The sequence below is a fragment of the Dromaius novaehollandiae genome, chromosome 7, assembly GCF_036370855.1.
Source record: "Dromaius novaehollandiae isolate bDroNov1 chromosome 7, bDroNov1.hap1, whole genome shotgun sequence".
Lineage (NCBI taxonomy): Eukaryota > Metazoa > Chordata > Aves > Casuariiformes > Dromaiidae > Dromaius > Dromaius novaehollandiae.
The window spans coordinates 23,531,829-23,552,886 of NC_088104.1; the positions used below are offsets into that span (position 1 = coordinate 23,531,829).

Genomic DNA, 21,058 nt, shown 5'->3' on the forward strand with positions numbered 1-21,058 from the left:
CAAATGTATTTACAGATGAACCAAGGTACCACCGTGATCCTACCAGCTGCCTGTGCTGTAATTCCATGAGCTTTGTCACCTCTCTTTTCTATATCATATCATGTATAAATTGGAAAAGATCTGTTCTGAATATTCTTTCACTTTATACTGTTCTCAAGCCATTTCTCATAAATCCAACGCTTTTTTTCTTTTATCTAAGTTTGCTACTCTGAAACTAAGCATCACTGTGACTTTCATCAGAAAGCCAAATACCACTAATGCGGTTACAAAAAGGAACAGAGTACCATTAGGATAAAATAGTAATTTATAGCTCTGTTTGCATACTGTTCTGTATAATCATAAGTCGTAGCTCTAGGATCAGATGCAGAATATTCCTTTAAACAGAGAGCTGTTGTGAAGAAAAATACTTTTTTTTTTTTTTTTTACCATTAAAACAAGCACTAATGACTGCATGAGCATACTCTTCTCCTCTTCCCCTCCCTTGTGGTGTCATCTTCTGTTGTTTTCATGATAGCACAGGTTGCAGATCTTCAGACAGGGCTCTTAAATGTCCTGTAAGGTACCACGTTGGGCTATTTTCTGCAGTATTTGTTACAATTGGCCATACCTGGACTATAATTTCTGACTTTTACTGTACCTTTGTAGTAGAAAGGAAAGTGAAATAGTTGGCCGCTCACATTCCCGTTATTATCAGTTCCTTAAGATAAGAGTTATCCTGTAGATTGACTAGGAAGCTGGTGTGTAGCAGTATCACTCTGGGAGGCTGTAGGGGATGTTCTGCCCTAGAGTTTTATCCAGCCAGCGTTTCTGGGCACGTAGAAACTGCATACACTTTACTAACTCTTTAGAGAAGTCGACTGATCTATTTTGATGTTTGCGCACATGGGAGAGATTCAGAGCTGTGTGCCTTCCTGTCATCTTTGAGATACTGTGCTGAACATGGCAGAGAAGAGGCAGTGGGAGTGTACGTGCACCCTTGAGTGTGGTCACCTCTGTCAGGCCCTCCGGACTGAATGCTGGAGGAATGCTGAGAGTGCTCTCCTCACCAGCACACACACTGTGCTCCTTTGTAACCTGCCACTTGACAGTTTCAGTGCTCAAACCGGGTGAATGAGCATTAGGACTGTAGAGTTAAGAGTGACACAGTGTACCTTTGTTTGTATTAATTAGACTGGCTGCACCTCCTACTTTTGGCACTGCATTAGATGAGGTATAATAATAATATCCTCAACACATTATCCTCAGCCTTTGTAAACTTATATCTAGGACTTTTTAATTGAAAATTCTTTTTGTGCATGTTTGCTCTTTTCTATGTGTTAATCATTCTGTGTTTCAAAAGAAAAAAAGCTCGTGGTTGTAAATAGTGGCCATTTTCTGGGTTTTAAAATACCCTATCAGTCTTTCTGTTGTTTACGTTACACTGCCCAAGTGTCTAGTGACAAGGAGACAAATGCATGTCGAAATCTCTCTCCTCCCTGCACATCTTATAACCTAAGTGTGTAGTTAAAGGCAGCTTTTCAGTAAGAAGGAGTATGATCACCTTCATGTTTTTTTTAAAAAAATGAACAATTGCAGGCAGTGAGATAAATTGTTTGCATTTGTCAACCAGACATTAGCAAAACCATATAATTAAAATATATGTACTTCCCTCTCCTCCCCCCACCCCATGAATGCAGGCCTTGAAATTTAGGAAGCATTTGGCTTACATGTTTCTACAGAACAGCGCATATTGAAATTTGTTTTCCTTTCATCTCTTTCCCAATAAAAGCAGCCGCTCAGCTTATCCCTTTAGCTTCCTCAGAACTTCCTTTCAGAATTCCCGATCTATTACAGCACATTCACATACCAGAAACAAGATGCCTTTTCATGCTGTCAACCTTTTTCATCTGAAATGTAAATTAATTCTTGCTGGTACGCTTTGACAGAGATCAAAGTAGGGGTATTAACCTTATTGGGCCTTCTCTTCATCAGAATCAGTTCCAAAGACTGCAAGGGTAGTGTTAGGAGGCCAGTCTTCACTGTTATCTATGGCCCTCCTCCAGGCAGTCCTCTGTCTACAAGTCAGCATTTCAAAGGCGCTGATTTCTTTTGTAAATGACCTTATCATTACTTTAAACTGTGTGAAAAATGATTTGCCTGAATAATTCTTGCAGGATTATCCTGCTCATTTTAATTGTGGGGGGACTTCATTCAGATTCCAGGATATTGTTTAAGTGGTTTTGACAGCAAGTGATCATAGCCTGATATAAAGGAGGAACACAGCTCCTGATTGGAAACCTCTTGACTTGTTCAGATTGTTCATTTCTTGCAAGTCAGTCTTTGAGGTAGCTGCATTTGCATTTTAAAAATAAACAGATGCCTTTCAAATACATGAGCTGGTGGTCTGGAGATCTCTGTGGGCCCAGCAGTTCACTATCCATTGATGAAATGTTGGAAGAAAAAACAAACTTACAAAAAAAAAAAAACCCTTCACAATATACATGAGGATACATTTCCTAAGTGTATAATACTAAATCAAAATAAGTCATTATTGTAGATGGGAGAAAACATCCTTGCTAGGAAACAAAATGTTTGTGAATTTAAATTAGGTGGGGAAAAAAAGCTACCCTACTTCTGCATATCAACATTATAGGTTCTCAGATACACAGATGTTACTAGACTCGTGGCTAAAATCCTCAGGGTATACAAGCAAGATCTTAGCCACTTCTTCGAGACAGTTTCCCAAACTGTGAAAGTTAGATGATAATTTTTTACTTAGAGAAGAATTTTTTACTTGATTGTGAAGAATGACTTTGTGTATTTGAGATAATGATACTTTGTGCTTCTGTATAAGTATTTCCTTACAATTAGGATTTGTATTGTTTTTTTTAAGTCTACATAAAAGGAAAAAGATTTTGTTAAAATAATTTTTCAAGTTATGTTGCCAGATTCACAGCTGGTTTAAATCAGGGTATATCCACTGAATCATCTGACTGAAATGTCGCTACACTGATTTACCTCATATGCAAGTCTCATTTAGTATTTCTTTGCATTAGGATAATGCATTAATTAGAATTTAAAAAAAAAGAGAAAATACAATTATAAAAGTACATTTTCTTGTTATGATAGCATGTATTTCCATGTAGAGTGACTCTTCTCCCCAAAGACTTGAGGGAGGACTTTAATCTGTTTATTTCATTTGTGAGCTGACATTGCCAAAATGCCAAATGAGTGGTGCATGCGATTCACTTAGATCCGAGGTGACATCACTGAATTCATTTTAATTAGGCCCACTTTAGCCATCTGGAATATACTGTGCAACTCTGGTCAGGACTGAGTTTAACTATGCTTCCAGAGGTGAAAGGCAAATGACTAATCCATTGAGCCACCATCTCCTCCTCCAACACGTGCTCACACACTCGCCATATGTCACATTGTATTGGAAAATTCTTATCAAGAACTCAAGATTTGGGCTCTCCCTTTTAACAAAAAGTGATGGACGTTCAGGAAGAAACCAGAGGAGGCATCCCTTTGGAAAGTCCTGTAACTTCTGCCCCTTCAGTGTTGCTTACTATTTACATGTCTCTAACATATGGCAAAATTTACTTCATAAGAGTAAAAAAGGAGGGTTTCAGGAGAACAGCTGTAGTACACTATTTTACATTTATAATAAATGTAAGCTTTTAATGTAAGTGTTACTTTAGGATTTTGAACAGCCAATATTTAATGCTGAGTTCAGTGGCAGACAGGGAGATATTTTGTGAAAACTCTGTGTATTTATATCAGTATGTGTCTATGTATGTGTGTGTAGCCGTATTTAGCTAATACACTTGTATAGGTCTATGAATTACATGAGTAAAATGTCCCAAAATCTTCTAAGCACTTTATAAATATATCCAAAAGAGAAAATCTTTTTATTAGAATTTTCCTGGAAGTAACAAACACTAAGTAGCAAGTCCAGGTTTACTTTTTTATATTGTGCATTTTATTCCTTTTAAACAACATTGTCGATATAAGAACCACTGAAGAGATGTATGTGTTTCTCTTAATTATAGCTAAGCTGACTCATTGTATTATCCTGATTTCAAATTCAGGCCAAACTAAACTGTTTTGTGCAGGCTGCACAGCTTTGGTTGACTTTAACCATTAAGAGCCTGCTGCTCGTGTGCAGGGAACATGTTAGGAAAAGTGAGAAGGTCTTACAGTTTTGAGGTACGAGGTCCTATATTCTGTCCCCATCTCTGAGCTAGGCTCCATCTTTGTGAATACATCTGTATTTTCTTTTGCTTTTCTCTCCCATTTTTGAGGAGATGGAAAGGAGACCGCTGTACGTCCATGATGGAAACTATGCTTATTGGGTTTCATGCCCTTGATAAAATCAGGAAAGGACAAGGAGTCTTGGGAAACTTACTCCCTTCGCCTGCTGCTAGTGACAGAGGCTTTCAGATTCATCTGCACTTTTTGTTCTGTGACCAAATCCCAAGACCAGGACTTTTTACTCTAGTGCACAGTAATTAAAATGCCATGTGTGAGTGGCGATGTGCATCAGTGACATCAGTCCTGATGGCAGCCTTGGTGAATCTTCCCAATAGTCACTGCTTGGTGCTCGGATAGCTCCCAGTTGTACGTAAGAACTTGTGACTTGCTTTCTCTTAATGCTCCTGCCAGAGCAAGTGGGGCAAGATTTGCTTTGTCTGCTACTAAACACACATCTTCCAAGATCCACCCTGAGTGAAGGTGAAAGAGGGGAGACATTCACGGGACCCTAGTAAAGGACGCGACTCTCCATCCCTTGTACCATTCATTAGAATTAACTTGGCACTGAGCAAAGGATCAGATTCATGGGCTCCAAAGCCTCTCAGATGTTGGTAGTTAAGCTGCTGAATGCTCATTTAACTAGGCAAATTAAGTCCTATGCTGTTTGTAGGAAACCAAGTTTGAAATTTTTGATTACAAACTACCATGCTATTATGACACCTTCTCTTCAGCAAAGTATGAGCTTTCATTTCCAAGTTGTTACATGTTATTTTAGGTGGTATTATAGTTTTAAAATGTTTGTCTGTGTAGCAGATTTCTGTTCCGCATGATATTTTACGACTGAGAATGAATCCTTTTGCAGTTTAAAAATACTTCTTCATCTCCTTTCTAGGTACTTCTTATATAGACCTGTGATTGTTTAGCTTTGATCTTTCTACATTGTGCTTCACAATTCGCTCTGTCACTCTATATTTCCTGTGGGAATCAGAAGGAAAATGCCTGGACTTTTGCTAACTACAGTTGTGCAACTTTGTGTGTAACGTATGTGCCTTAGTACTTAGACCTTAGATTAAAGGTCTTTAACTGAAAAACACCGCACTTCAAAATCGTTGAGGTAGATATATTCTCAGTTTGCTACCCGCTTGGAGCTGACTAAAAACTCGTTTTGCATGAGAATCAGCCAGTATAAGAAGTAAAAATTCATGTCCTGAATTGTGGCACGTTATGTTTAGCACTGAGTGACTAATAGTAAGAGTGCTAGAATTTAGTTCAGATCCCATGTTGCTTTGAGTTCAGATCCTGTCATCATTAGCTATGTAAAGATCAGGATTAAAGATACTGTAGCTGTAAAGTTTGGAATATAGAATGCATAAAGTGAAAATGAGGTGACAGCTGGTAATCATTCTTCTTCAATGATGCGGTGATTGTTCATGGAGCACTAGCAACATGAGTCTGCTAATTTCACACTCTTTGAGCCAAGTGCTTAGTGTCAAAACCAGCACCAGTCAGTAATGCAAATTGCTGTGATGGAGCAGCTTCCCAACCTCTCGGGCTCCCCCGGTAGAATTCTCTGCATATGCATTTCTTTTGAAACATTATAGATCCAGTTAATAAATGCTGAAAAAATGCAGTCCTGCTGCATGAAGCTTTTGAGAGGCATGCTTTTTTATCCTGCTACTTCAGTTATCCCATGAGTCAAAGACAAGGTAGGAAAAATGCAGCCGTTACCTGTCAGATTCAAGGTGTTCTAGAAGAACGTTAGAAACCAGCTTGTGCAAAGGTTACGTCGAAGAGGTGTTGATTGTGAAAATATTGATGGAAACAACAGGCAGAGTGAAAACTATGTTTACGAAATAAGACATAGCAGGTTATATATACTGACTGAGGGGAAGACCAAAATAGTTATATTGCCATTAGTAGAGTTTCTAAGGAAAAAAAACCAATCACAGTAGATATCACATATGCACACACATGCACACACTCACTCACAAACAAAGCATTGCTGAGTGGCAAGAAATTTTTAAGAAGAAAACTGAAGTTTATGTTATTCATTCATTTCAGTGCTTCTTTATAGTAGTGCATAGACTGACTGATACTCAGCATGTTTCAGCTGCAGAGAGATGGCTGCTGGCCAGCTGTCTTTGCTGCCAATATCAGAGTAGGCTTCTTGTCTGGTCAGTAGGGGATAGTTAAGGATTGGAAGCCTGATCGCATGAGGCAAGTGAGCGTTTGCCTCATCTCTGCCAGATAGGCAGACTTTTCCAGTCTGATTATTAAGGGTGGAAAGTTCCTCAGCCTCATGATACCTGAGCTCTGTGTTCAGTACAACACCTCAGCAGGCCCAGCTTCTGTCATGCCTTCTGTAAAGTGAATGGTTATTTATTTTAGTGGCCTCTCATTAAAAGGCAGTTTTGCTGCTTCTTGCTCTAGAAACCTCAGTAGCACTGAAATGCTTAGATTGTAATAGTGCATTACATTGCCACTGCTTGAAATATTAAAATGGTTTTAGGGTTTTTTTATGTTGCACAGATAAGTGCAACAACATATGTTTTTGTAGAGGTTGTGGCTGAAAAGAAGGCATTTAACACTGTACAAGAATTAAAATAGAAAAGAAGGGATCACTTACAGCCCTTTTCTAAGGGAAAGAGAAGAGGTGATCAGAGTAGCTTTATTTTGTTTCCTTCATTATCTTTTTATTATGCAAAAACATGAATGGGAAGCTAAATGTAAAAGAGCAGTTAAATGGAGCAGAAAGAAAATTAATGAATTATCCTGTAAGTTGGTAATAATTGAGCAACTGCAAATTGTATAGGGCTTTATTCTCTCATCTGTTAGGTAATGCCTACTTCTATAGGGAATTCCATTTAAACACTCTGTTTTCATTAAATCACGGGCATAGGATATGGAGAAAACTTCTTAATCTACTGAGCAACTTCTCTGTTGACCAATTTATTCTACCTCCTGCTTTCCCTGTGTAATCGACAACGTTACCTTGGCCCACATCCTACATGGTGTGCCCTAAACCACCCTGCCGTGCCTGTCCTCCCTCCCATCGATGTCACTGCCATATTTAAGGCTAGCTTCTGAGAACCCCAGTGAGAGGGCTCTCCTCCTCTTCCTTGGGGCGAATAGTGCCCAGACTGACTCTGTGCTTTTGCATACATTTGGTGTGCTCACAAGCTTTTCCTGGACAGTGATTTTTTTCTTCAAAGTCGTAATATTTCCTGATGTTATCTCCAGTTTTCTTTTATATATTGTCTCACTGCTTCTAAGTTGCATTCCGGTTAGACTAACACGCAGCTCCTCTCCCTTCCTGCTGTCAGCCTTCTTGTTCAGCAACTTCTTATACATTTAAACTATGGTACTGATACCGTAATTAGCTTCTTTGGCATCGAACGATTTCTGCCCTTTCATCAGGGTTTTACTTAGAATAATGTTTGATACAAACCCTTAAAGAAATAAATTTTAAAAATTTGTGGATTTATTTGTACATTGCAATACTTTCTGAAGTCTTTGTCCTAAATGTAGCGTGTATCATTATCTGTGGTTTGTGCTGGAATTTTATTACCAACTGCCCCCAAGTGCCAGGATTTCAAACAAATTCACATCAGATAAAAGTCTAAAAGTACTTAGTTATTTAGGTACCCAAATCCAGAAACATTACATGGAAATAAAGGATGTAGATATCTTGAAAATGTTATTCATTGCCTTTTTATTTATCATTCCATTTCACTGCACACTTGCAGCTTCATTTAGTATTTGTAGTGGCTGCTTCATTCTGCTGTCTTTTTTATGAATGGTATAAATTCCAATCTGTGTAGTTTTTTTCCTAAGTATTTATATGAGAGATATTTTAAATATTCCATTATGGTTACAGTTAATTGAAAAATAAGAGAAGACATTATGACTTTTTCCAGTTGTCATTGAGTTTTCCTCCCCCTGCTTCCCCACCCCCACAGAAAAACAGGTAAAACTTACTTTTTGTAAATTTCTGTCTAACTCAAATCATGGGAGTTGTGGTTAAATAGTGTTTTGGGAGCATTTTTCTACTACTTTTAATACATTCTAAGCTGGATTCCTATTTAAATTAGGTATGTTCTTATTTCAAGGCTTCTTTTCCCTGCCATCTCTATGCCTGGTGGTCACTGTAAGAGTGAGAATAAGGTCCTGTGTAATTTCCAACTATCATGAACATTAGACCTACTCCCCTGCGGTGCTACGTGCTCTTTCTCTTCACTGATTCAGAAGAGTTGAGGGCATTCATCTCTGGACTGCAGAGGCAATTGTCAGTCTGTGTTTCAGACTCTGCAAAGTTGTGCTTTGATTTATAACTGTGTTTATTTAGCTTTCAGGGGATATATTGTTCGTAAAAACTACACAAGATTGAAAAACAGGACTGGTTGTGTAGCAGATCCTCAGCATATGAGCAGCTGCTTTGCTTCTGATTTTGACTGTGAAGAGCACTGGTGAGTTGAATCCTATGCTGTCCATTATCTAAAAGAAGTCATTTTCCACACAGTAAGAAATCTGAAATGAGTACTCTGAAATGAGTAGGTGTTTCATCATGATTCAGCCAGCTTTTTGGGAACCTAACCATTTTCTGAGGATGATCCCTGTGACTGGGTCAGTCCCTCCACCAGTTAAGTCATCTGAGTGTTCTCCTGGTTAGCAGAGTTAGATCTGTTTGCTGTACTTTTTTTCCTGGGCTGCTGTCCTGTTCCTATGCGCTTCTCAGAAGTACCCAGAATACCCCTGACTGCAGGCAGAATTGCAAGTGCTCAGTGTTTCAGAATTGACTGCAGTGCATTTTACTAAATTCTCAAGAACAGGAAGTTATCCTTTTATGTCTGTAAAGCTCCTTGCAGACCAGCAATGAGATGGAAAAAAACTGTAAAAAGCAGATGGACAAGTCACTGACAGAAAACGTAGAAATACTGTAAACCTTAAAAGTGGTGCCCACCGCCTTGTAGAGGAAGGATATTTTAACCTCCCTTACCAAGGGAATTGCTCCAGTCAAATGTCCCCCTGACATTTCCTTTAGTAGGAGAAGCAAGAGGGAACGGCTACATCTTTAGCTGTTGTCAAAATCTGTCTCTCCAACAGTGTTCCAGCAAAGGTAGTTGATTTTGCTGGATGAATCCCTTCCTTTGGTTAACAGGTGACTAAGAGTTATGAGATCTCTCCTTCTGTGGAATGGGCAAAACAGGCTTCTCAATACCTCTTGCAGTTCTTATTTCTGTGATTTTAAATGCTTTCTATATAGTATATAAAGGTAGGTCCTATTACATCTCTGAGTTCTCTGAGAAAATCAGTGACTCACTTGACTGTAATTAGATGCAATTATTCTATTGAGAGAGATTTTTTGGAGTAACCTCTAACTTCTCCAAAATGATATTTCTGTTTTCTCTGATCAACATTCAGATATGTTAGCTTTCATGCTGACTTTGGTTGGTTTGGATTGAATAATGTCTGCTAAATACTCTGGTGCATTATTACGGGATTTTGTTCAGGTGCAGCCACCTGCATCCTTCCAGGCTAATAATGCTCCAGAATCTCTCCCGTGCAGCAATCTGGTTTCAGCAAGAAAAGGATTCAGACCAGTGGACAAGGACATAAAAAAGAACAAAAATGATGGAGGCTTTTTGTATTAATACTCAGAGAAAAGGATGAGCACACTGCAGTTCACCATCACTGCTCTATCTTTGGGTTGCCTCACTGCTCATTGGGACAATGAGTTTTCTAAATTATGATTCCCTCTGTGTTCATGCAGCTCCTCCTACTTCTTAAATACTCAAGGGGGTGTATATCATGATCATTTTAGAACTATTGATGATGGCATGATAATCTGTTCTCCAGTCTGCACCAGCTGTTGAAAGCAAGAGCTAATAATCTGTCTATTATCAGTCTTTTTTGGCATCCCAAATTGTAATAATTTACAATGTGAACAGGCATTTTGCCTTCTTTTTATTGTTCTAGAGCTTTCACTCAGACTTGTTTAGAGGCACACAGGCTCTTTAAACTTTTCTTTCATCCAGTTTTTGTGTGAAGCCAGGAGTGGTTTCCTTCCCTTTTTGCATTTTTGGAATCCCTCGTTGCTTTCCAAGTAGATGTATTTTTCTGGATTAAGAAGAGTTTGCATAATTGTACATCCCATGAGGCTTATGAACGTTTTATGGATCAGTAGCTGTTGAGGCATGTTTAGTCTCTGTGGAGCACAAAGGTACAGATTTTTAAAGATATTCAGGCACCAAACTTCCTTTGAAATCAATGTCTAAATGCCTTTAAATATCTAGTCTGAAAGTGCTCGTGTAAAATACATTGGCTATTCAGCTCTTGCACACAATCCTGATTGCTGTACGCATTAAGATAGATAATAAAATTCATAATCTCTTTTGTCTGAAGTTGCTAAACTGTTATTACTGCTGGCCATTCTCAGGTTTAAGCCCAAAACATATTGGAGATTATTTGCCTAAACCTGTAAATTTCTCAGCAATGACCTCAGGTTCCAGTGATTTCAGTGAGACTTGAAAATGTTCAGCATTCCACAGGTGATGTTCAGAATCTTAGCACTAAATGCGATAACGTACTTCCCATAAATCAAGACTCCCTTCTACGTGTAGCGTTACTGGGCTGTTGTGTTTTAAGCATATGGCTGTTCAGTCATACAGGAAACTTGTAGGAAACAGGAAGGCTGATGAATAATAGTGCAGATGTTTAACACGGTAGCTTGTAATATGTCCCTAGAGAAAGCAGCCTCACTGCGACTTCACATACCATTGAATTAAAGTGTAGAATAATAAAATACTGTCTTTTCTGTTCTGTTCTTTCTGGCAGTTTTGGAAAAAAAAATGAGCTGAGAAGTACTCAGGGTCAGAAAGCAAAATCATATAGAGATCTGTATTGTTGTATACACAGGAATATAACTATGCATATAAATGTGTGACAACCTGCTGCTTTTTCTAAAATTTATAAAAAAAAAAATCCAGTATTATTATATATATAAAGCGTTCAGTTTTACTAACTAATGAATTTCAAATTGTTCAGAAGAAATGGACATGGGGATAGGCACTTTAAAAAAATTAAATTCCCTCAAGGAAATTGAATCTGTATACTTAGTCCACACTCTTCAGTTAGTGAATGCAGGATATAAGCAAACTCAACCTAATAAATTACATAAAATGCTAATTAAATGCACACATTTGTTGTTATTATTGCATGTTAAATGTTTCCTGCATTTGTATGCCTAATTTGAAAACAAGCATTAACTGTGCTCAAATACAGAAATCTTTCCTGTATGAAGTTTGATAGCTTCATACAAGATACAAGTATCTAATTGCATATTAAGAATTAGGAAATATCTATAATAGGGATAGAAATTAGTATAGAAAAATAATGTAAACATTAGCAAGAAAGTGGCTTTGTCTCATTGAAACAATGTTTTTTCATTCAGTTCCGTAGAACTGTGGAGTCACCCGTGAACCTTTCTGTCCGAAAAGGGTCATGGGAATAAATGTACACCTGGGAGACTGCCACTATGTCCAGTTTCCTGCCAGAAACTCATCTGTGCATGTGACTTTTGCCAAACCTTCTCCGGACATCATCAACCACTTAGGGAAATCTGCAGGCCTGAGTGGGACAAAATGACAAATCACAAAGTGACCAGCTCACTGGCTGCTAAGTATCACAATATATGGCCTAACCCTATGTACATGGTCAGTGGCTATAACTGTGCAGTGGCTTGTTGAAATGCGTCTCTGTGCCAGTGGCTTTGGCATTACAAGTCAGCCACTTTATGGCATCTTAGTACCAGCAGCCATTGGTGCATCTGTGTAGGGAATCAGTATAAAAAGTGTTCTAGAGGAGTCCTCCTTGTGTCAGCTTTGCTTGAAGCAGCATTGTTGCTGCTGCCTGAAAAACGAACGTCAGATGGAGGAGGCAATTGTGTTAGGATGATCAGCAATTTTTGCAGCATCTGAGGACAGTGGAGAGTATTGATCTGGGAACACCTGTAGGGTCTGCCACTGTGAGACCTTCCCTGGTTATGTGGCCAAGGCTATCAAGAACTTACCACCCTGAATGCCACCTCCTGGTAGCTACCCAGTCCGATGTGAATAGACTGATAATACAGAGTGCTGCAATGGAGGTGTGAGCCTCTGCTCAGGAGGCATAAGTTCTTAAATTTCAGGAAACTTGCGTTCAGGGGTCAGCAGGAGCTCGAGAAGGGAGAAGGCATACAAGGGGAAATGGCGGGAATCATCCTAATAGGATGCAAAACTGTATTCTGCAGCAGCTGGAGGACCATGGAAATAGCATACAGTATGGTTCCACTCACATAGATACTGGTGGGTTAGCACATTGACATAATGTCCCATATGTCGAGAGCAGAGAATATGCATTTCAGTGGCTACTCGCATGAGCACAGATGAACTCGAAAATTGGCTTAATGTGAATTAAACTGTTCCATGTAACAATTCTTGTATCTTCTGCTTTGCTTGCTTTGACCTGATTTGCAGCTTGCCTCTTGCTGAAGTGATATTCCACTCAGTAACAAAATATTTCTTGGATTATTTTGTTTAAAAGGAAAAGAAGAAAGAAAAATCACCACAATAGCGTGCTCTCATTTTTTGTGGATAGCCGCTTGAAAGAGTAGCATCTCCACATTTTAAACTTAATTTTTTTCAGAATCTTCAGATGAATCAGGTCCTGGTGAATTACTGCCTATGCCTTCCTCAGATTGCTCCATAGTTTTCTCCTTGGATAGTTTCAGTTTCTGTCAAGACTGCACTGTGATTTCTTGTAGAAGAAGTCTTTTGAATACGAATTTTAATTTCTTTCCACTGTAAAAGCTGGTATAAAAATATTCTGTTTTCCTTTAATTGCTTCACTTTCCTGTTTGTAATCATAGCAGAACAGTAAGGTTATTGCTTGTGATGGAAATAAGAGGTCTGCAATTTCTGTGACATGCAGTGAAGCAGGGGCCTGATTCTGCTGTCATGTTAGCTTCTAATTACTATGTAGTACATTTCATATGTTCAAGTAGTTACTCATGACTTATGAAAGTGTAAATAGAAATAAAATTTAGGCAGAATTTTTTATTGTCATCTTTTTTCTCCTCCCCTTCCATTTTGATTTTTTCATCTCTCCATGCTGGAAGGATTAAGAAGTTGATTCTGTTCAGGAATGAATTATTTTTGCAAAATGAACTGTAGTCTTCCTTGTGGAATGTCTAAGAGTGTTCCTAACCTTTTCAGGAGCATTTAAGTAACAAAAGTGTAAATTCCATCAACTTCTGATGAGACTTACACTCATAATGGCCAAAATCACTCTGAAAACACAGCTACTTTTTTCAGTGAAAATTAGTCTACACTACTAGTTTTATGCTGCCAGTTTGACTGCTTTTGGTGCTAAGGCCAGCCTGGATTCTAGATACAGAAGTGTAGATAGACCATAGTAGTCAGTGTTTGTCTTTTTTCTTGCTAATTCAGTGGCTTATAGACAGTCCACATATGAAGACTGAGTTGTTATAGCTCAATAGCTGAACATTCAGCAGCAAATTGCTGCTTTGCCTGACTGAAACCGGCCACATGAACCTGGATATCCTGCATCCTTGCCAAGGTGAGCGTGCTGACTGGACCTTGCCTTCCTGTCTCGGATGATGCTTTCCTGCCAATGTGGAAAAGAAAAATTTTTGGAAACCATAAGAAAAAGGGTTTCTTCAAAGATACCTGAAAATACCCTGTCCCTCAAAATCAGCCTCATTAACATCAGATGCCAAGTTTGAAAACACTAGCTACCATCACTGCTTGGCTCATATGAGCTAGCTGCTGCCCTCCTAACTATATTGCAGTTGGTACTGTCTAATTAACTGTCTCATTTTCTTAGGCCCAGTACAATTCCAGCCAGATTTTCAGAAGAGATCAGAGCCTGATTTCAAGGTGATGAGCACCTACAGTCGATGTCATGTTTTCAGAAGTTTGTTCCCAATTTGGCATCTCAAATGAGGCCAGTCTTTCCATAGAGCTCTGTTTCCAAAGCTCTGTGACTCTTCCAGCCAGAACTGCAAGTGGTCACTTCTCCATATGTGTATGTGGGAGCCCAATTTTTCTGTAAAAAATACGAAGCCAAGTAGTTTCAGAGTTTCTGTTCAAAATGTAGTAGTTGCATTTCAATTGCTGGTGGAATTACAGTGATATTTGACCTTGAATGTTTGATGGTGGATCTTGTAATCTTTTCTGTTATCTAAGCTACTACACTTAAATAAAATTAATGCTTTAGCATGCTTAGTTTTAGCAGCACTTTTAATAACTTGGAAAACAGAAGAGTGAGTTACTGTGAATACAGATCATAGTTGGATGGCCCATCCTCATTAAGGTTTAGAGGCTGAAAACAGGAAAACTTTGCAACAATTCTGCTTGCAGTATGCCTTGAAAAGCAGTTTAGAGATTTACAGCTATGTTCAAACTTTCTAGCTTGTTCTCAGAGCATATAAAGCACTGTCCTTTTGGATTTAGGATGTTTTTTCTTGGGAAAGCATGGAAGGAATTATTCTTGTTTTTCTCTTTACCAAGTTCTTAATTCACCGTTAGCACAGAGCTGCTCGGGGAAAATCCTCAGGATTCTTCCTAGACTCTTCTCAGCAGCTCAGATTCATTTCAGTTTTGAGGTACAAGGGATAGGTAATTCACTTTTTGCAAGGACAGTATCATCCAGAAATTTTATGTTTCAGAATATACCTCATGTTTTATGGCAATCATAGCTATTACTCAGTTCATTTATAAAGACTCTGCTACCAAGGGATGTCACTTCGCACCATTCAGACTTAAGGAAAAGAGTATATTCCCTCTCCCAGGGCCATAATGACAGCCTTAAAGAAAGGACAAGGTAGAAGGCATAGGCCCCGTTTTCTTTTTTTGCTGGGGACAGTTACCCAGCAGCTCAGGCCCAGGACTTTTCCTGATCTGTTCATGCCTCATGGCAGTGAATTCCCACTTGCTGTTAAAATTATCTTGAAAAACTGGCAGTTTCTGTTAATTTGATTTTTTTTTTCCTCTGGAAACAATGGCTCCCATCTCTCTCGCTTGTCTTCTGCCTAAATGAAAACAAAAGCCCTCTATTCAGTGCATGCTCTTTCCTATTTGCCGTTATGTTTATGGGCATAATGAACTCTAGTATGTTCTGGAGCAAGAACTCCTATTTCATTTCAGTTGAAGTAATTTTAACATATCATAAAGAGAGCTTAAGAATTCAGAGGCCACATTTTGCCCTGTTCTCGCCAGTGTTCATGCAGCACTAGCTGGCCCCAGTGAAAGTTGCAGAAAGTTTGTCAGCAAACAGAATTTGCCACACATGCTGTTGCAATCGTCCATAGGTAAAGAACGTGAGAATCACATCATGTCATATAGGAAACCACTGACAGTTGTTGCTACTCTGCGTTACTGGTGCGTTCCTGGGCAGCCCCAAAGGTTCTGTATTCTGGAATTTGTCACGCAGAAATACAGAAATTTTTTTGAATGAAAGCCAGTAATCGTAAAGTGCACGCTTATATCAGCAACAGCACATTCTATTAGAGGATGGGGTATCTTGTGCCAAATGCGGTCCAACTTAAGGTTATTCTAGCCAACAACACAGTATCTTGAGGAATCCTGACAGAATCAAGATCTTAATTCCAGAGGTTAATTTATGTTAGCTTCAGGTGTACAGAAGGCCAGCTGCTGAATATTACCTTCATACTTTAAACAGTTGGACAATGTTCCAGCCCTATTAAAGTGGCAAAACCTATGGCAAAACCATACTGAATTTTAGATTCTTTATAGTATGTAAAGATTAGTTCAAGCTGCAGATTGAGATGCACATCCAGACCAAAATCTGGTCATTTAAATTTAGATTATGATTCAGTCCATTTTGGCACTGTAGGCCATTAGCAACACCCCGATCCAACAGCAGATTTTGATTTTTGACATCCCCCATAGCAATATTTGAGGATGATTCATATTTTTTAGCTCAGATTAGGTCTGTTTTCTGCAAGAAGAAGGGGGAGGGAAATGAATCATTTCAAAAAATGCGTGAGTAATTTTTGGGAAAAGTGGCAAGTTATCCAAATAATCCCACTAAATAAATATTTATATAACTAAATATATATATGATAGAAATCGCAAAAAAAACAAATTTACAGACAGTACGGTACATGCACAAATGCAATGTTGAGTGAAGTCCTAGACATATTTTATACTTTCCTGTATGAGAAGTGTCCCAGTACAAAATAAGAATGCTTTTTTAAAAATGGATCCCTACCTTTTCTTTAAGGAAAACATCTTCTAAATTGAAATTATGGCTTTGGCAGAATATTTTCTTTCTCTTTCTTAGGGCAAAAGAAGAAAGGAAAAAAAAATTCCCCAAACCTAACTAGCAAATCTAAACTATAGTCACAAAATTGGAGCATTTCAGAAAAATTGGATCTTTGACTTGTCATGAATGCTTCATTTTGTTCTTACACCCTGAGATAGCTTATTGACACCGGTGATAGCATCGTTATTGTGATTAGTTTGAAACAGCTGAAGTCGGCTCCTTCAAATGGGGTAATACATTCAGAAAAACTTAATTAACATAGGAGCCTAAACCCCATTGCAATATAAGGCTTGCAATGTTTTATCAGCCTCTGTGGATAGGATAGAACAAATGTATTATCTAATACATATGCATGGTAATATACAACTATCAAATTCAATAGATGATAGTTTAAAATGTTTCAAGCCCTTCAGTAGTTTTATTTTAATTTGAAGTATTTTTAAAAGGTACATTTTAAAGGTGCAGTTTAAAAGGTAAAATACACATGTAGCCAGACACTTTTTTCAAGTCCAGCTTTTGTTCTGTTATTACATGAGTCATTTGTGTTTAATGTAGCTGACTGAAACATAGCAAATGACTAGAAAATTTAGGGTAACATATGCTTATTTTTTGTTACTTGGTAAAACAATATTTGTCCTTTATATTTCCACTTCCCATTGTGAATGAAAGGGCTGAAATGCGTTCATTGGAATAACTGTATATAACTGAAAAAGCTACTTCTTGCCTTAAAAAGCTATTTGCCATCTATGAAAAAGCTATGATATACATTATAAACTGAAATGTATGACTGAAACTTAGATTTAAGATGTTTTCATTTGTAGGTAGAACTGCCAGTGCCATTAACTGCAGTTTCGGAAAGATCATGAGAGGGTTGGAAGTTATGATGTGATGGATGAGGACGTTCTGACAAACAGAAAATCTTGGGTTTAATCCCAGTCTTGGGACCGTGGGCATACCAGATAATCTTTATGAACCTCCTTTTTTCATCTGTCAAATGAAGTTCATAGCATCTTTTTTGGTTTTGCATAACTAGAGGGGCTGAAGCAAATTCTGTTTATGTGGACTTTATTATTGAAGAGAGCCATTGACTTCAAAGGCCTGCCAACAAGGATCGGGGCCTGCAGAAGGTTTTTATGATACTTTATTTAGCTTTAATGGGGACAGGAGCTGGTCTGTAATGCTTGTATGGTGACATGACATGTGAGGGTAAAATAGCAGAAGGGGTGGAGGCAGACTAGCAATACAAGAGCTCGTCCTTCCTTGCTCTGCTTAACCCCACATGTCTTTGGGAGAACACAAAGCCATGTGTTTCACCTCTTCCTCCTCTGTCATATTTTCTAAGTGCCTGGGTTTGGATTTTTCAGTGAAAACAGCTTTTTACAGCCTCTGGAGGAAAAAATGTTTCATGTAAAATCTTGTCAAATTAATTTTAATAAATGACTTCAATTTCATAGAATTCTCATAAACTCGTTTTACACATGTGCACTTATCCACAAATTCTTAATGACAAATTCATTGCTCGTAGCCAGTTACTGTGTTTAATAACATGCGCTTCCTTCTAAGAGGAAATGGAACTGGTCTGTGTTTTCTCTGAATTCATTGTATATGCACATTTAGAAACTGGGGGAGGGGAAAAGGAGAAATCAACAAAAAATGGGTATGCCAGTAAACCTTTTGTAGAATGAAGAAATTACAATATTTAAACTACATGTTTTATTTTTCTTTGCTTTTAGGCAGCAAACCAGTAACCAGTCTTCTCCTGTGGTGCCTGATTTTCTCGACAAACAAACAAAAAAGGTACTGCTAAGTTTAGATTCTAAAATAACATTGCATTATAACTTCAAATTCCTGAGTCCACAGTTTTGCAATGTGTTCGTGGCTGTTTGGCGTAGCCATCTGAACATGAAACCGTTAGTGATGTTTTGAAGTCTTTGAGACAAAAGCCTGCTTGCTAAGAACTTTAGTTCTGTAGAAAGACAGGGAGGTACAGTGAATAAGAGAATCAAAAGGCTGGAAATTTGCTGCTGAGAATAAATGCTAGCTGCTCCCTGAGGTGATTTGTCTGTGCACTTCACTTTCTACAGATGTTAGAGCCTCTTTTTTAGTAAGGACCTGAGGTTCTTTGGTAGCACTTTGATATCCTGCTCGAATTCAATATGTGAAATGGAGGAGTCGCTCTGTGACTTGGAGCACAGCATAGTCTTTGAAGTCTGATCCAATTTTTGCTGCTTACCATTTGATGTTGAAAGGATGAAATGGAGAAAATGTACAGTTTTTGCCAGTAACTCTGCTGAGCATATGTAAGATTAAAAAAACAAAATCCCTTGGATGATGTACTTAGAAATGTTAAGCAGATTAATACCTTCCTATAGCTTTTTTCTAAAGATACAAATTAACTATGAGAGGGAATCAGCATACAGTGCATGCTATGATTAACTGCATGAGGAAAGGGGATAAATAAGTTAAATGGAAAAGGTAAATAAATGTTTGTGACACAGGCACTAAGTGTTGCTGAAAGCCACAAGAATCTTGTGTAACTTTAATCTAGCATTAGACATTTCACAAAGAGTTGTAGAAAATGTACAGTTGCTCTCTGTGAGATCACAACTAAACATTATCGTGGCAGAGTGTAATCAATACACCACTTATGTTCCTAAAACAACATTCTTTATTCCAAAAGGATTTGGATGAGATTCCTGCTTCTCCATTTTTTCTAAAACATTCGTTTGAAATGAATGATGCACAGTCAATTAGCCAGTGCCAGTCAGTTCCAGACCATCAGTTGTCAAGTCCCTTGAGATCCCGTACAAAAGAAGGTAAGAAATATATTAAAGTAACAGAGATCTTTCGTTTACTATTTATAAGCTACTTGTTGTCAGTGTGTAACTTGCTTTATATACTGATGATCTCTTTTAACAATCCCTTGGAAGTCAGGAAACATAAAGGAACTAATTTTATTCCACATATTTTCAACCTGAGTACCTAAGTACAGAGGCAGAAGTATAGAGATTTTTAAAATAAATTTTCTACTAAAAACATGGTTAATAATCTTGAAATATCTTTTTAATGAAATCAAATTGGCTTTCAAGAGCTTTAGCTTTCCTTCGCCTTCCAGCCTCAAAAGTGAAAGTCAGTCAGGAAGCCCTCACATTTGGCAGAATGAAAGACAACTTGTTTGTTTACACTCGCAAAGGTTCAGGCTGCAAAACAAGAAAGTCTGCAATAATAGTAAAATCTATGCAATGTGTTTTTTATTCTGTTTGCTGATAGGTTATTTTTGCCATGGTCAAGTATCAGCTTAAAAACTTGAAGTAAAGCATTATGAAGTTTGTTTGCTTCTTTTGCATTTTATCTGATTTATCTTTCACTATTCCAGGAAATCATTACCTATCAAAATATTTTTCTCCTTTATTGCAATTATTCTGTGTTTGAAAATCCCTGAATATAAACTTCCATACCAGATTGTAAAATACCTTCCACAGTTTAAGATGAAGTAGGTTGATAATGTCATACCTATAATTAGAGCCAAAATATAAAAGATAATACACCAATTTCCAAGTTATTCCTGAAAATGAGATGTTTATAACTTTGTGTCATAGCTTAACATTTCTATTTATGTATTTAACGGGACACCTTTGGTCTTGTAAGACTACAAATCTTTATCTGAATACTTGAGCCCTAATCCTGCAATTTCTGTGTTTAAACTTTACAGAGAGTCCCTTTAGACAATTTACAATGTAACATTAAGAAGACAGGTACATGTAGGAGCAGATCCTTCTGTTATGGGAAATAATACAAATTCAGTGTTTTTAAACTTTTATACAGGCACAATTTGTTTTCCATGCTGAAGATGATAGAACTGTGTGTTAGCACAACAGGTTGAGAAATCCATTATACTCTCTTCATGCATGTCAGTCCATATGGGTTTTGAATCCATACTGTGGGCCTGCAGAGGATGGGTACATTACTCTTTTAAATTAATACCTGTAACAATAAACCTGTCAAATGAAAATATCTTCATTGCAGCAAACCCTCTTGAGGAAAGTAATCAGGGCCCAAATCTGTCATCCTTACTCTGACTGGGTATTATATGTTACCCTGCAACTAGTTTCCCTGAAATCAAGACATCACATCTGAAGTAAACGACTTAGGGTAAAATTGGCAGAATTACACACTTAGCAAGCACAGGATTCAGAACCATTAGCTAGTAATTCAGGGAGACTTCAAAAATGAGATGTGATAGAAGAATACCAGTTAAAGAAGATAAACGCAACAGTGATCTGAGCTATTTAAGAAACGTATAGGTGTAAAAAAAAATAAACATGCAGACACAAAAGAGTAAGAAATTTCTCAGTAAAGCATGATGATACTCAGGTAGGTAATCATACAAATCACGCTTCATTGAGTAACTGTTAAGGAAGTAAACCTGCTGAAGAATAATAACTTCCTTGGGTGCTTTTAAAAGCACAGCTCGCAC

The 21,058-nt window shown here is 37.9% G+C and overlaps 1 protein-coding gene across 1 annotated transcript in view; it reads left to right on the forward strand.

Moving 5' to 3' along the window:
* The window catches only part of MYO3B (myosin IIIB), a 223,968-nt gene that overhangs the window by 160,006 nt on the left and 42,904 nt on the right, over nucleotides 1–21,058 (forward strand). Inside the window, exons 32-34 of the mRNA XM_064514931.1 lie at nucleotides 8,582–8,702; nucleotides 18,315–18,378; nucleotides 19,262–19,397. Of these exons, the coding sequence (XP_064371001.1) occupies nucleotides 8,582–8,702; nucleotides 18,315–18,378; nucleotides 19,262–19,397 (321 nt within the window). The remainder of the gene's footprint in view (nucleotides 1–8,581; nucleotides 8,703–18,314; nucleotides 18,379–19,261; nucleotides 19,398–21,058) is intronic.